Raw genomic sequence first — 14,604 nt, 5'->3', positions numbered from 1 at the left:
CAGCCCACCCACCCTCAGAAAAAGTCAGGCTTATTTTGCAGAGTAATACATAGTGGTTAAGAACGGGGGCTTTGCAGCCTGACCCAACTTGGGTTCCAGTGGCAGATGGACCACTAACTAGCCATGGGACTCTGGCCAAATTACTTAACTTCTCTTAGCCTCAGTTTGCTCACCTGCACAGTGGGGTAAATAGTGTCTACCTCTTAGCATTGTTGAGCGGATGGGATTGGATAATTCACATAAGAACTTAGCAAGGCTCATGACATATAGGAAGTACTCAGCCAATCATATCAGTTATTTCTAATATTGTCATCACACAATGTGTGATGTTTAATCACACATTGTGCCATTTGTTTAATTTTAAAACATCAGTGTCATTTTTAGCACCATAGAGGATACAAAAACATACTTCAATTTTGCTATCCCCAGGACAACCTTGGAATAAAATGATGATTCACATGGAGGTAGATTTCTTTCTCAATATATCATCATTCTTTGACCAAAAAACCCCCAAAACTGACATTGGCGTTACACACAATAATATGGGGGCATTTGGGATGTACCTAAGGCACCAAAGGGTGGAATGGTATTAGTCATAAATCAGCCTTGGCTATAATTCTGGACCGAGTTTTCAACAGACATTATCTTGCATTTTCACAAGATTTGATCACATTGAAGAAAATGCAGCATCAGAGAAGTGAAGCAGATAAGGTCACAGAGCAGGAGAGTAGCAGCAGGCTCTAAGTCCTGGGTGATTGATGGCCCAGGTGCTAGGTCAGTCATGCTAAGACATGTGTTTGTCTGGTCACCCAAGGAAGGTCAAGAATTGCCCTTTATTGAGACCATTTAAATCTCAAGCCCTGGAGCTGCAGAAAAGGGGGACAAGGAGGGTGATTTGTTGGTTTGAGGCAGGGAAGGAAAAGGTGAGGAGGGATCGTTTAGGCTAAAGAACCATCCAGGCTGTCGTTCCCATGGACCCTGCAGAAAATGCTCCCCGTGCCCGCCATTTTTCCATTCCATTTCCATCCCTAGGCAGATGCCACTTTCATAGCTCAAATTCCTTTGTACCTGTCAACAAGCTTTGCTTCCTGAGTTTTGAAAGGCCTCTTTTAAAAGGTCTAAAAATATCAAAGAAGCAATTTGATTAGTAGAGGATAGGATCAGCTAATAAGCAATAATAACACAGGCAACAGTCATGGGCTAATTGCCTTATGGGCATTTTTCTTCAAGGGCCCTCGGAAATGCAACATTTTAGTCATGTTACTCTTTTGGCTGCCTTTTCCTGAATGCATAAAAACGATCAGCATGAGAGTCATCACCTCTGGAAATGTCAGTATTTAAATGTTTTAATACTTGATATTTGGGAGCCAATGGCTTTCATCCCTAAGTGGAAATATGAAAACATAGCATTTAATGAGCACTTACTACATAGTAAAGGGGCTGACGACATAGCCAGGGGCTTTTCTGAGCATTATCCCATTGATGGTCCCAACAACCCTACAAAACAGGAACTGTGGTTATTTCCACATGAGAGAAAAGGAAACTGAGGCACCAGAGTGTAACTTGCCCAAGGGCATACATATAGCAAGTACTCGAATGGTATCCATATTTGTGGAGCACACACACAGGCTAGGGACTAACTGTGAATAAAATATCTGTGGCCCTCGTCCAAATGAATTTACAGTTGCCCGAGGGTATCCAGGTACTCAGTACGTAGAATTATCCTTGATCTTGACACTAAAGGATACTGAACTTCTATCCATTGTCAGGCACTGCAATAGCCTCTGGGGATAGAATTGTGAGCCAGGCATGGTCCTTTCCCTCACGAAGCTCCAAGTCTTGTGATGGGGTTGAATAAATAAACAGGCAATTATAGAAGATGCAGAGTATTTTTTTTTTTGTAGAAAATAAAAAATCCAGTGGGTCAGAGCTTGGATTCAGAGCCAATCCATTTAACTAGATATTTGCCCAAATTATTCAACCCAATTAAGCTGTTTACGATGATCAATATCTCAGCCACATATACCCCGGAACCTCAGTCCTCATTAGCTGGGCCTGTCTTCCAATTCCATTTTATCTAGCAGGTCTTGGCAGCATATTGACCCAGGATCAAAATATGCTTTTCTTAGAAATGTGGCTTTAATTACAACTGGCTTGTAAATCTTCATCGAAATAAGCATTATTTAGAAAGATGAGCCTCAGCCACATACAGGGTTCCCCCCAACTTCATCCTTAGCTGTGTTTCTCTTCCAGGAAAGCTCACTGGCATATTTTAGCAAGAACTCAAGAAAATGCAAATGTCCTTGTCAGTGGTCACGGGCACAGTCACATTCTTGTTTGCATTGCCTACAGCTAAAACTGGCACTTTCTTTTTTTCTGTCAGATACTTCTGAATATACTCTTTATAAAAAAGAGCCAACAGATGCCCCTTTTGGAGAGATATTTGTTTACTTACTGCTCATTGTTACTGCAGTCAACAGGCTTATCTTGAGGGCACAGGGTCTCTCCAGTTAATCAGTCCTGAATTCAAATCCTAATGCCGCCATTTTCTGGGTGTCTTGGAGCAAGTTACAAAACCTTTCTATGCCTCAGTTTCCTTGTCTCTACAAATAAGGGTAATGACGGCACCTGCCCATGACGTGAGGGATAATTTTAATAATTTATGCAAAGAACCTGATGCACCTTACACGCTCAGTAAGTAGTAGCCGTTATTTGCTCTCTAGAGAGAGTCCCTTGGAAAGGACTGGGAGGTTAGATTTCCTGGTGCTGTAGATGAATGTGAAGAACCAGAGAATTTAAGTGATTTGACCAAGTGGTGGGAGAGCTGGGACTGGAAGCCAGCCATGCCCATCCCACCACTGTCCAGGGCTCTGGAAACACCTTGTCACGGAAAACCAGAAGGAAAAGAGTAGGGGACATTTTAGCAGGAGGAAGAAAACGGAGGGGATGGTATATTCAAAAACCAGTTTGGCTTCTGAGTAGGGACCAAGTAATGAGAGTTGAGGCAGGGAAAGTTGCCAGGAACCTGATCCTGCAGAGCCTTTTAAAGCTCGTTAAAGATATTAACCTTCATTATAAGGACACCGGAGGGCCACTTAAGTGTTCTATCCAGGGGAATGGCAATATCATACTTGCATTGAAAGACAATGGGTTGGAAGAAGGTCAGATTGAAGGTAATGAGGGCAGTTAGCAGGCGGGTGCAATAGACAGTGGTGTCCTAAACCAGGTAGTGACCTTAGGGGAAGAAGCACTTTCTATAGAACACCTGCCCTGAGGCAGCTGGTTGGACCTAAGGGATGAGGAGGAGGGAGGGGTCAAAGAGGGGGCTTGGGTTTCTGTGCAAACAACTGGTTCACAGTGGCATCATTTATTTAAATGGGGAATTTTTCATCATCAGATAAGCAGTCAGCTGGGGAAAGGTGTTCAGGACTTCAGTAGTCTTCCTCTGCCTTGGCTCTCTACTGAGGACAATCTTGCTCCCTAGGGGACATTCGGCAAGATCTGGGCACATGTTCGGTTGTCACAACTTGGGGAGGGGGTCAGTCCTTACTGACATCTAAGGGACAGAGGCCAGGAATGCTGCTCAACATTCTCCAATGCACAGGACAGCTCACCAGCCCCAAATGTCAACAGAGCCAAGATGGAGAAACCTTGCTCTGCTGAAGTTCAAAGCCTTGAGAGAAACAACACATTGGACCTTTCTGGTTATTGAAAGCTTTAGTGAAAATCCATGGAGCAAAATCTTCTCTGATTTGACAGCTCCTCTGGGATAGAAACTTGGGTAACATCGTGTATGAAGAGGCAGAGTACGCAACGATTTACTTACTGGAGCTCTGAGGGAGAGCATTTCATCTACAGGGTTCCAGGAAAGGACATGCTCCTTGGGGAGCCTGGAAGTACTCTATCTTGCCTCCGCCCATATTAGGAAATAAATTCTTGGCACACCTGATGGCCCACTTGGTTAAGTGTCCAACTCTTGGGTTCGGCTTGGGTCACGATCTCACAGTTTTGCGAGTCCAAGCCCTGCATCGGGCTCTGCACTGGCAGCTCAGAGCCTGCTTGGGATCCTCTCTCTCCCTCTCTCTCGGCCCCTCCCCCATTTGCACTGTCTTTGTCTCTCTCAAAATAAATAAGTAAACTTAAAAACATTTTTAAAAATAAATTCTAAAAAAGAAACGAAAGTCTAGCATTGGTTCTGTGTCTCGTATAACCTCAAACTCTTTCCAGCCAACGCTGAGGATTCAGACCAGATGGCTTCTCTGTGTGTTTCTTCCCAGGATACAACTTGGTTCTTTTTTTTTTTTTTTTTTTTTTAAATGTTTTATTTATTTCTAGGAGAGAGAGAGAGAGAGACAGCGTGAGCAGGGGAGGGTTAGAGAGAGAGGGAGTCACAGACTGAAACAGGCTCCAGGCTCTGAGCTGGCAGTCAGCACAGAGCCCGACGCGGGGCTCGAACCCACGAACCGCGAGATCATGACCCGAGCGAAAGTCGGACGCTTAACCAACTACGCCACCCGGGCGCCCCAATACAACTTGGTTCTATCTCCAAGCTCCTATATCGTTTTTGCTTTTCTTTTTGGTACTTCTTACATTTTTTAATTTTTAAAATAAAAACATTTTTTAATGTTTATTTTTGAGAGAGAGAGACAGAGTACGAGCTGGGGAGGGGCAGAGAGAGAGGGAGACAGAATCCGAAGCAGGCTCCAGGCTCTGAGTTAGCTGTCAGCACAGAACCTGACACAGGGCTCGAACTCACAAACCGTGAGATCAGGACCTGCGCGGAAGTTGGATGCTTAGCCGCCTGAGCCACCCAGGTGCCCCTCTTTCTGATACTTCTTATTTGCTGTCTTGACTCATGGATATTTATGAATTGATTCTCTAGTGAAATTGTGGGTTCATTGAGAGAAGTCCCCAGGTCTGACCTCCTAAACCTCTGTCATGGTAGATGTTAAATATACACCCCGGAAGGTGACCCTGCCCATGTAACCAGGCTACTGTGGGACATTATTCTGTCTTTTCTACCACCGAGCTACCATGAAACTCTTCAAGCCCCTGACAATGCCGAACCCATCCCAGAAACCATCAGGCAGTCTAATCTTCTCACTTTGTGACACCCAAAAACCCTTTTTTTGCAAACCCTTTCCAGGCTTGCAAGCTGATCGCCGGAAGTGGCTAATTTTCGAGTCATTAAATAAAACCACCGATTGCATAAATTCCAATGTAGGCAGAAATGCATTCGGTCGAAATTGAGCCCAATAAGAAATTTCCTCAGCCGAGTTTGAAAACAGGAATTTAGAAGGGAAAAATGCCCCCATTTCAGGATAGAAGGTATCCCATTACCAACCATTATGATTTTGAATTTAGCTGTCAGAAAGATCTCCGAGAAAAGTATGCTGGTGTATTCAGTCCGGGAAAGGCTTAATTGGCTTCTGTCAGATTTTATGTAAGTGCTTACTTGCTACCAAGCCCCACGCGGATTCTGCAGCTTCTGAATTTAACAGCTCAGAGCGGAGTATCTGGAAGCTGGGGGGGGGGGCGGAGGGAGTGCTGAAAGGGGGTCGGGGACAGGGCTCCTTCCACAGATGTGTAAAGGTTTGTCTAACTGGGGTTTCCTCAAGCTCCCCTCCCCGCCACAGTGTAACCAGATGGGAGTCATAGTGATCACGATGCTGTCCCAGCTCACTCTCTTCCCGTTTTTCTTGTAAGTATGTTTTTTCAGAGTCTCCAGAAAGGTGTCCCATGTGATCGTCTCTTTTCACTGCTGTATCCCCAACACTTAGCATCATGCTTGAAACATACAAATACTCCTTGAAGGAATGAATGCTTCCATTGAGGGCCTCTCTACCCTTCCCCTGGCCCCAGAGCCTCACAGTCGCCGGGATGCTTGGGACCCCCAGTATCTGAGTTTTTGGGAAATCATTTGTGATTCCCAGTCACTGCTGATTACTCCATCCAACACCTATTCCCATTCTTTCATCTCTCCTTTGCCCCTGCTTTCCGCACTTATGTTAGATACATGTGTGTTTCCCAGCCATTCTTTTCAAAAAAATTTTAATCTTTATTCATTTAAAAAATTTTTTTTGGTGTTTATTTATCTTTGAGAGACACAGAGTGGGGGTGGGGGGATAGAGAGAGGAGACACAGAATTCGAAGCAGGCTCCAGGGCCTGTCAGCACAGAGCCCGAGGCGGGCTCTGACGGACCGGGAGGTCATGACTTGAGCTGAAGTCGGACACTTAACCAACTGAGCCACCCAGGTGCCCCTCCCAGCCATTCTTACAGTTAGAAAAGGCAGATGACACTGTTTTGGAAAATGGAGCATAAGAGGAAATAGGAAAGTTCCCAGAAAGCCTTTGTTTGCCTCATAAAAGGGACAAGCATAGTAGCCCACAATCTCCACTTTTTCTTCTTTCTGCTGGGATAGGAATGTGACACCTGGAGCAGGCGCAACCATTCTATGACCATGAGGGAAAAAGCCCTGCCAGTTCCTACATTAGCAAGCTTCTGAACCAATACCAGTAGACATTCACCTCCAGATTTCTTATATGAGAAAAATAAATTCATATTTGTTTAATGTCACTGCTTTTCAGTTTTTTTCCTTGCAGCCCAAAATGCTCCTAATTGATACATAAGAGTTTTCCTTTTTTCTCACTTCTTTCTGGTTCTCCATGGGCTTCAAACATGAGTAATGGGCTTGGGCTGAGAGTTAAATCCAAGAAATGCAAATTATAGGGACACCTTCTTTTCTACAACTAGGGTTTTTCACTGGGTCAAGCATTTCTGCCACCAGAACGAATTTTCTCCAGCGAGACACCTCATCCTTCACGTAGATATACTCTCATGCCAGTTCTAAACATTATTGCTAGACTTACTTCTCCCCTTCTACCCTTAAGCTGGCACTTAGCCTCACTAATGATGGCCCCCACCATGTGACTTTCCAGGTAACACTCAGCTTACACCAGACTTCATATCTGGGCTGACCATGTCTCCAAAGTGGTGACAGTGACACTCCTGTCCAGTCAGAGAAGAGAGAAGGGCACTGGTAATAACTACTGCCATCCCTTATGGGGGGGAGGTGCGGGGGGGTTGGGTGGGGAAGGGTTAACGGTGTCCCAATATTGTACTCAGTATTTCACATGCATTTTTTAAATTTAAACCTGCCAAAACATCAATGCAGTAGACCCTATTATAATTCAACCAATTTCACGGAAACTCCTACTCGAGACTGTCAGAGAGGGGATCTGAGCATACCTTTGTATGACCCTCAAGGCAGAGCTCCTACCTAGTCACTAAGCCAATATCACATCAACTAGACTCTTTGCTGTGTTTCTTCCGCCCTCCCCACACCTCCCTGCACCGAGCAGCTGCCTCTGCAGCCGAGACTAAGAGCTGGCTTCATTTTGTCCAGCACCAAGAAAGTGCCGATCGCTCTTCCTGTGTCAGGAGGTAATGAACACGCACCTTCCCCGCAATTTATCATGGAGGGGAGCTCACTGTCACATGGACCTGCAATTAGATACAGCAAGATTCACCAAGGCAGGCATTACGAGTCCATAGCATCGGGGCAGAAAGAAAAACAACACAACAAAGCAACTTGAATTCTGCAATTTCTCATGCATGTAACAAAGGAGCCAGAAGAATCCCTTGGAGAGAGAGAAAAGGTCTGGTTGCTATTTCCCTGGCCTAAGTCATGAGTCGTATAAAAATGAAGGCACAGCTGGCGGGATTCTTCAGAATCGAATCTCAAGAGGTCAGGAGAGCTTTTATTCCTTTTTTTATTCTTTTTTTCTCTTTGCCTGCGTAATCAGGGATTCAGGGCAGGGGGTGTGGTCTCCTTGATTAGAGGCCAGAGAAATCACCCAGCGTGCTGAGCCCACTTCCCACAAAGGCGGGTGGTGACTCACCACTTACCCGTTCTGGCCACACTGTCTCCTATCTGAACAAGGAGGAAAATCATTTCATGTTTGCAGCTAGAAACGTCTTCTGCAAGAGAGTCCAAATTTCTCTTGTTGGCGGATCTCTTTCTAAAACACATTAGGTCTCCCGTTCTGATTCCAGGCAGCCTGACTGGGTGTACACTGGGTTGGACTCCTGAGACCTTCTCTGGGCACTTCAGGGGTGCCCACACACAGGGGTGGGGGGCGGTGGAGGTTGGATGGTAAGGAGTGGGGCCCGGCAGAGATGCTTGGGCCAAGCAATACTCTCTACACCTGGGATTCTGCTTCATTTGCCCCCTTCTCCCTTCTCAGCAGAGAATCAGACCCTGGGGCTCTTCCAGCCTCAGTCTACCCAGGTGCAAAAGGAGGTTAATAACAATTCCTCTCTCCTAGAGCCCATAGAGGATGAAACAAAGCCATGATGGCGAACATTTCATGGTATTTACTCTGTGCCCGGCTCTGTTCTAAGAGCTTTGCCCGCATGAGCTCATCTAATCCCCACAACGCCCTATGACAGGGGAGCATTTTTAGCTGTTTCATCTATTCTGAGATGCACGTTTTCTTTCCACATTTTAGCAACTCTGAAACTGGGGCACATCTTATAATGGAAAGTAGGTTATAGTTTAATCAGTAGAGTTTTCTTTTTTAGTGGCACACAAAAAAATATGATGCCTCTTGAAATGAAAGACATCTTAGATTAGATAAAATGCGACACTCCCGTTTCACAGGTGTGGAAACTGAGGCTTGGATAACTGATTTGTTCAAGGCCACACAACCTGGTAAGTGGCAAAGTCGGAGTTTGAGCTCATGTTGATTGCTGAAGAAACTTCTCTTTAAGTCACTAAGCTATGATATGAGTAGAGGGCCCAGTATGATTCTGGGCTGTCTCAGGATTTGCCTAAATTAGGGACTTTTCTTCTCCCTCTGGGTGGTTAATCACAATGAGGTAGAAACTTCAGGCACCAAGAGACAGAGCTTGTCTAAAGGATTCCACAACTTTATCGTTTTTGCCAAATGCTATTTCTGCATTTCCATCCTGGAACAGGGAGGGGTGTGTCCTAAGTGCCTCTCTTCTTTTCACTTCCTTTCAAGGAAGAAAATGTATGTCCACGGTAATCTGCACATGCCTGCTCCCTCCCTTCCCATGGCTAATCCCATTAAACTTCTCTTTTGCTTCCTTGGAAAACAAAGGGACAAGGAACACACTAAAAGATTAGAAAGCCCCGTGTAAGGGCGAGAGCTAGAGTTATGAGGTTTCCTCAACAAAAGCCATTCAAGCAGAGGATTTGCATATATTATTCATATTTTTAAAAACTAACTGAAGACATTGGGCGAGGCAAGGTGTCACAGTAACATTAGTTATGATGTAGCAACTTCCATCCTGTGAGAAGGAAAATGCCTAGCTTCAGAGGGCTTTCGGACCCTTGCGGGGGGGGCCCACATGTCATTATTCTAGACCTTGAGGGACCCATAGTCAGTGGTATTACCATACAGCCCAGTGTGGTCCCACCCTTCTCCTCTGAGAAACCAGATCCTTCCGTAATCACTCTTCATTAGACACTTACTTGGCTGCCTGGCATTTGTTATTCTTTTCTTATATGTCACTCCCTGCCCCCAGATAAACCCCAAAGTTATCTGAAGCCAGGGCCCACACTTACACCTTCATTTTATATCTCTCTGTGGTGTATGCTAACCTCTATCACTGCCTGATTAGCGTGGGGAGGCAGGGAGCGCTGGAACCCTGGAGGCAGACTGATCCAAGTTCAAATCTGTTCCCTGCTGGCCAGTGTCCTTGGATAAAGGATCTATTCTCCCTGGGCTTCCACGTTGCCATCTATCTTGTGAAGAGGTAACAGTTCACCCTGAAGTGTTGTAGATGGTTCCGAAAGATCTAGCTTAGAATCTGACACGTGGTAAATACTCAAGACATGCCAACTCTTACCATTGTTATTCACATCACTGCAATTATTATTGGTTTGATTTGGTTTGACATGATAAGTTGATCCCAATCTGTACATATTTTCTTGTGGTGTGGCACATTCTAGTTAACCTCACTTAGGGTAGCCAATGCTTTACGGTAGCTCTAAAAAGTTGCAATTTCTAGAAGTATGATATTTCAGATGTGAGCCAGCGACACCCTGGGGTCTTCATTATTTCCTAGAAAGTGGGGCAAGGGCAGTGGGATTTCAATGAAGCTTTTGTGCTTGAAGTCTTAGTTTATCCAACAGTTCCCTGGAAACCTACTTCCCTTTCCCCGAACTTTCTGGTTCCACCAGCCTTCTTCCAAGAAAAACATGGTCATTCCAACCTCTGTACCTTCCTCTACTTTCTTCATCTCTCTATCCCATGATGGAAAATCCTACTGCATTTACTTTGGTACATGGGTTCTTCCCTCTGCAAATCTGACACACACACACACACACACACACACACACATAAGTCACAACACCCAATGACGCTTTTCACTTTGCATTGTAATTATCTGTTGCTTATCCTTCACTTCCCATCCCAAACATACACACTATACATTATGAAAATTTTAAAGGCAAGTCCCATTTGTTACAAGACCAGGTGTTTAGCACCTAACGAGTTCAATAAATGTTTGCCAAATAAATTTTAAGGAGTGCTCATTGTGTGTCAAGAACTGTTCTAGGAGCTTCAGATAGATCATTTAATGCTCACCAGTGATCTCATGAGAAGGCATAACGATATCCCCCTTTGACAGATGGTAACACTGAAGCAAAGACGTTCTGCAAGTTGCCCAAGGTCCACAGGGCTGCTAAAAGGCAGATCCAGGGTTCAAATCCCGGCTGTTTGGGTCCACTGCCCACACTGTCAAACTCCCCTCTACTTCTGAAGAGTCCACCTCACTCATTCTCTCCCCACCCCCTGCACCCGCTCATTCTCCCCCTCTCTCCCCCCACTGCTAAGGACTCAGTTCTGGAGAGTACTGCTCTGGATGGAACTTCTGTTGGGATTTTGAGATGAAACGAGATACATGAGAACTGCATCTTGCAGAGCGAGCTCACTAAGAGAGCTGAACCATGGGGGGTGCATACAGATGTATTAATTCTTAGAAGGTAGGAACTCAAGAACACTTTGGGCCACCACGTAACCACGGGTGAGTTTTAAGCTCTCCTCTGTGCACTGACTTCTCCCCAGGCCCTCCTTTCTGGGGCAGGATTCTGAGCCTTAAGATATGCCACAGTGGGCTGCGGTTGCCTGTGACCCCCTCTCCTACTGTTCATCTACCTTGGTCAATCAGTGGTGATAGACAGGTTTGCAGCTAAGACACACTTAACAAAGACAGAACTGGTCTACCCAGTTACGATCATTTGAAAACAGAAACCCCTGACTGTGGTCATTCCATACATAATGATTTTTTCAAATCAGCGACAGTATTTCATGTCACACATACACATTATCAAGTGTTTGCATCATGTTAACCAATTTCCATATCGTCCTTAGTCTTAACACTGTTTCTGCTTAGTTGAAATGCCTGTTCTCACTTTGCAGACATGAGGAAATAAAGGCTCAGGAATGCTAAGCAACTTATGTCAACAGTTTGCGAGGAGCAAAGTCAGCCTTCAAAATCGAAAGTTTGACTCTGCGTTGTTTTCATAAGAGAGAGGCTATGCACATACCCTGAGCCCAGTGGATATCTGAAAATAATTTCTGCAATGGCAAACCTACAATTCATCTTAATTTTTTTCTGATGTTCTACAGTGTCACTGCTGATTTACTGTATCATTTTGGAATTACTGGCTAATAGGATGGCCCAGCTCAGTGTTCTGTCTGGAGTTTTCATTCTTTACGAGAAACCAACCATTGATAGCAACAGGGATGTGTCTCGACAATTTAATTACACCATGACTCCTCTCTTCCCCTGTCTCCTGTTGGCCTGAAGGCTACTTCCTATTTCACTTGGTCTTGAAAACATGATTGGTTTTGGCAGAGAGGGGAGACCTACCTGTGTTAGATGTTCTGAGGCATAAAAGGGCCAAAGGGCTCCTGCGTTGGGGCCACTCTGCCTCTTCTTGGTGGCTGGTGTTTTGGTCATCTTGGAAATCCCTCAGGTGTGGCCTGTGTCCCCTAAAGAGAGTTTTCCCCCCCCAGAATCTTCTACTTCAGCAGCCACTGGTATGAGAGGCTCCAGCAATCTCTCCCTGATTCCCAATGCCAATTACATAGATTCCAAAGAGGCTTCTGATCCAGGAGTAAAGAAAGCAAGTCATCTGGGTTTCCCATAAACAGAAGAAGGAGGTCCAGAGTGGGTAGAATCAGGCAAACTTGAAATTATTCACTTTTTAGAAAGTCACAAACTTTCATGAGCTTCCCCCCCTCTTTGGAAGGGGATACCTTTCTCCTCTATAAACGAAAATAAAATATGAATTAAGAAAAATAAAACTCCACCGACCAAGTCTGAAGGGAGCCCACAGAGGGGCCCCCAGATCCCTATCTTAAGGCGGCCCCAGTGTGAGGCTCAGGTTCCCACCGCTAGCGAGAGAAAATCGGCTAACTGCTAGGCAAGGGCCAACTCGGTTGCCTAGCAATGAGACGCCGTGCAGGACTTCCTCATTGGTTGGGATTGGTGGGGGCGGGGTCGCGAACTCAGGAGTTGCAGGAAAGATGGCTGCGAGCTGGCCGTTGGCCAAAGAGCCAAGCCATATTCTTCTGACTCTGGTTTCTCTCTTTAGGTCTGGGGACCTCAACCTTTTCTCTCCGTCTAACTACAAGCGACCCCTTTCTTCTACACTCTGCTTCGTCCTGCCAGTAATCCACTAGTGATTTCTTGTTTCTTCGGTTGGGTACCTCAATGTGCCTTTAGTCCCACAATTACTTTACATTGAGATGCATATTTCCCTCCTCTTTCTACTTAACAAACTCCTACTCATACTTCAAAGCCTTCTGTCCCCCTCCCCCAGACACATGTATACATCTAAGGAGTGTTTGAAATGTGCTAGACATTGCTCTGTTTCAAATGTATTTTTTTTATTTTAAATGTTTTTATTTATTTCTGAGAGACAGAGGGAGAGAGAGCAGGGGAGGATCAGAGAGAGAGGGAGACACAGAATCTGAAACAGGCTCCAGGCTCTGAGCTGTCAGCACAGAGTCTGACGCAGGGCTCGAACCCACAAACCGTGAGATCATGACCTGAGCCAAAGTCAGAGGATTAACCGACTGAGCCACCCAGGTGCCCCTGTTTCACATGTATTGACTCACTGTCCACAGTACATCTTTAAGGAACGTATTTTATTACCCTATTTAATGGACTAGGAATCTGAAACTCAGAGAACTTGAATGACATGCTTCAGGTCACACAGAAAGTGGCCGAGCTGGGATTCAAAAGCCAGACCTGTTTGAGTCTAAAACCCAAGCTCTTAACCACTTAGCTGCGTGACCCAGGATAAGATGCCTAACTTTGCTGATCCATGGCTTCTGTATCTTTAAAATGGGGAGGATCACTTTTCCACAGATTGTCAAGGATTAAAACAGATAATGTATATCAGGGCTGAGCACATGAGGAATCCTAGTCAAGTGGCAACTATTATTATTATCTCCTGACATTCTATCCCAGAAAGAATTGCTCATTTTTACATGTAGTGTTCATTTCATAGCTGATATTAATACTATTATTTATCGATCATTAGCTCAGTGCCAGGTGCTCTCCTAAGTACTTTCCAGCCATTAATTTATTTAATTCTTCCAATAACCCCATGGGGTAGATTCTCAGCTTGCAGAAGACTTATTGCACAGTCTGATTTGCATGCTTTATCCTTGGCATTATTTCACATGAAATCAGTCTGATTCATGTTTTATCTCTAAACCTTGAGCTTTTGAGGGTTATGATGGGCGATAGGCCTGTTTTCTCTCTGAACTGAGCAGTCTTGGATGTGCAAGAAGTTAACAATCACAGGGGTAAATGGAAAGGGATGATGATCAGGAGTTTGTAGTTTGTACCTCACCTGCTCACCCCTCAGGTAGGTAGGACATCTCTGGAGTTGCTCTATATTCCCCCAGCGGTCTCCTTCAGGACTGACTTGCTTGCCGTAGTCAGAACCAGCACTGGCTTCTTCCCTCTCCCTGTTTCACTTCCCTATCCCCTTGAGGTACTGCTTGATGGCCCCCAAGTAAACCACTTCTATTCAAACTTTTGTTCTGGGTCTGCTTCTGGGGAATCTGACGTAGGTTGATGTGGACTGCAATAACCAGGGAAGTCATGCCGTCCCCCTCATTACATGGACTTGCCACTTTATTTGACCACCTTGCCCCAAATCTCTCTTGCTATTGTTCTCGTGGGCATCCCAGAGAGTTTTCTTTACATTCTCTGCATCCCTTACACAGCGAGAGGCCGACATGTTTTCAGATATGCAAATACGCCTCCCAACACTGAAATATTTGACAACTAAGATATGAAGTGATTGTTTAATTCTTAATTCCTGGTTGATTTATGCAAAATACGAACTGAAAGACGCGGAGCGACAGGCACTCTCTCCTCCCAATTTGCCAAAAAGAAAGGCATCTGAAGGGATTAAAAATAGACGTATCAAGTGGAAGAAACATTTTGGAATGTGTCGGATGCCAGCTGGGGTAGTTGAAGTGAAATTTCAGAATCTGCTACACACTTGAATTTCAGTGAGGAGTACATATGTTTGGCATTAAAAACC

At 45.0% G+C, this 14,604-nt stretch overlaps 1 protein-coding gene across 3 annotated transcripts in view; it reads right to left on the bottom strand.

Annotated features, from left to right (window-relative positions):
- CCDC60 (coiled-coil domain containing 60) overlaps nucleotides 1-12,464 on the bottom strand; it is a 165,140-nt gene extending 152,676 nt beyond the window's left edge. For all 3 annotated transcript variants that reach the window (XM_039246628.1, XM_039246807.1, XM_039246716.1), the window contains exon 1: nucleotides 11,907-12,464. In XM_039246628.1, coding sequence (XP_039102559.1) covers nucleotides 11,907-11,996 — 90 coding nt within the window. In that variant the 5' untranslated portion in view covers nucleotides 11,997-12,464. The remainder of the gene's footprint in view (nucleotides 1-11,906) is intronic.
- Nucleotides 12,465-14,604: the final 2,140 nt, after the last annotated feature.

The sequence above is a fragment of the Hyaena hyaena genome, unplaced genomic scaffold (assembly GCF_003009895.1).
Source record: "Hyaena hyaena isolate Hyena2069 unplaced genomic scaffold, ASM300989v1 scaffold_0, whole genome shotgun sequence".
Lineage (NCBI taxonomy): Eukaryota > Metazoa > Chordata > Mammalia > Carnivora > Hyaenidae > Hyaena > Hyaena hyaena.
The sequence above is the reverse complement of the archived record's forward strand: the minus strand, read 5'-3'. Positions and strand labels throughout refer to the sequence as shown.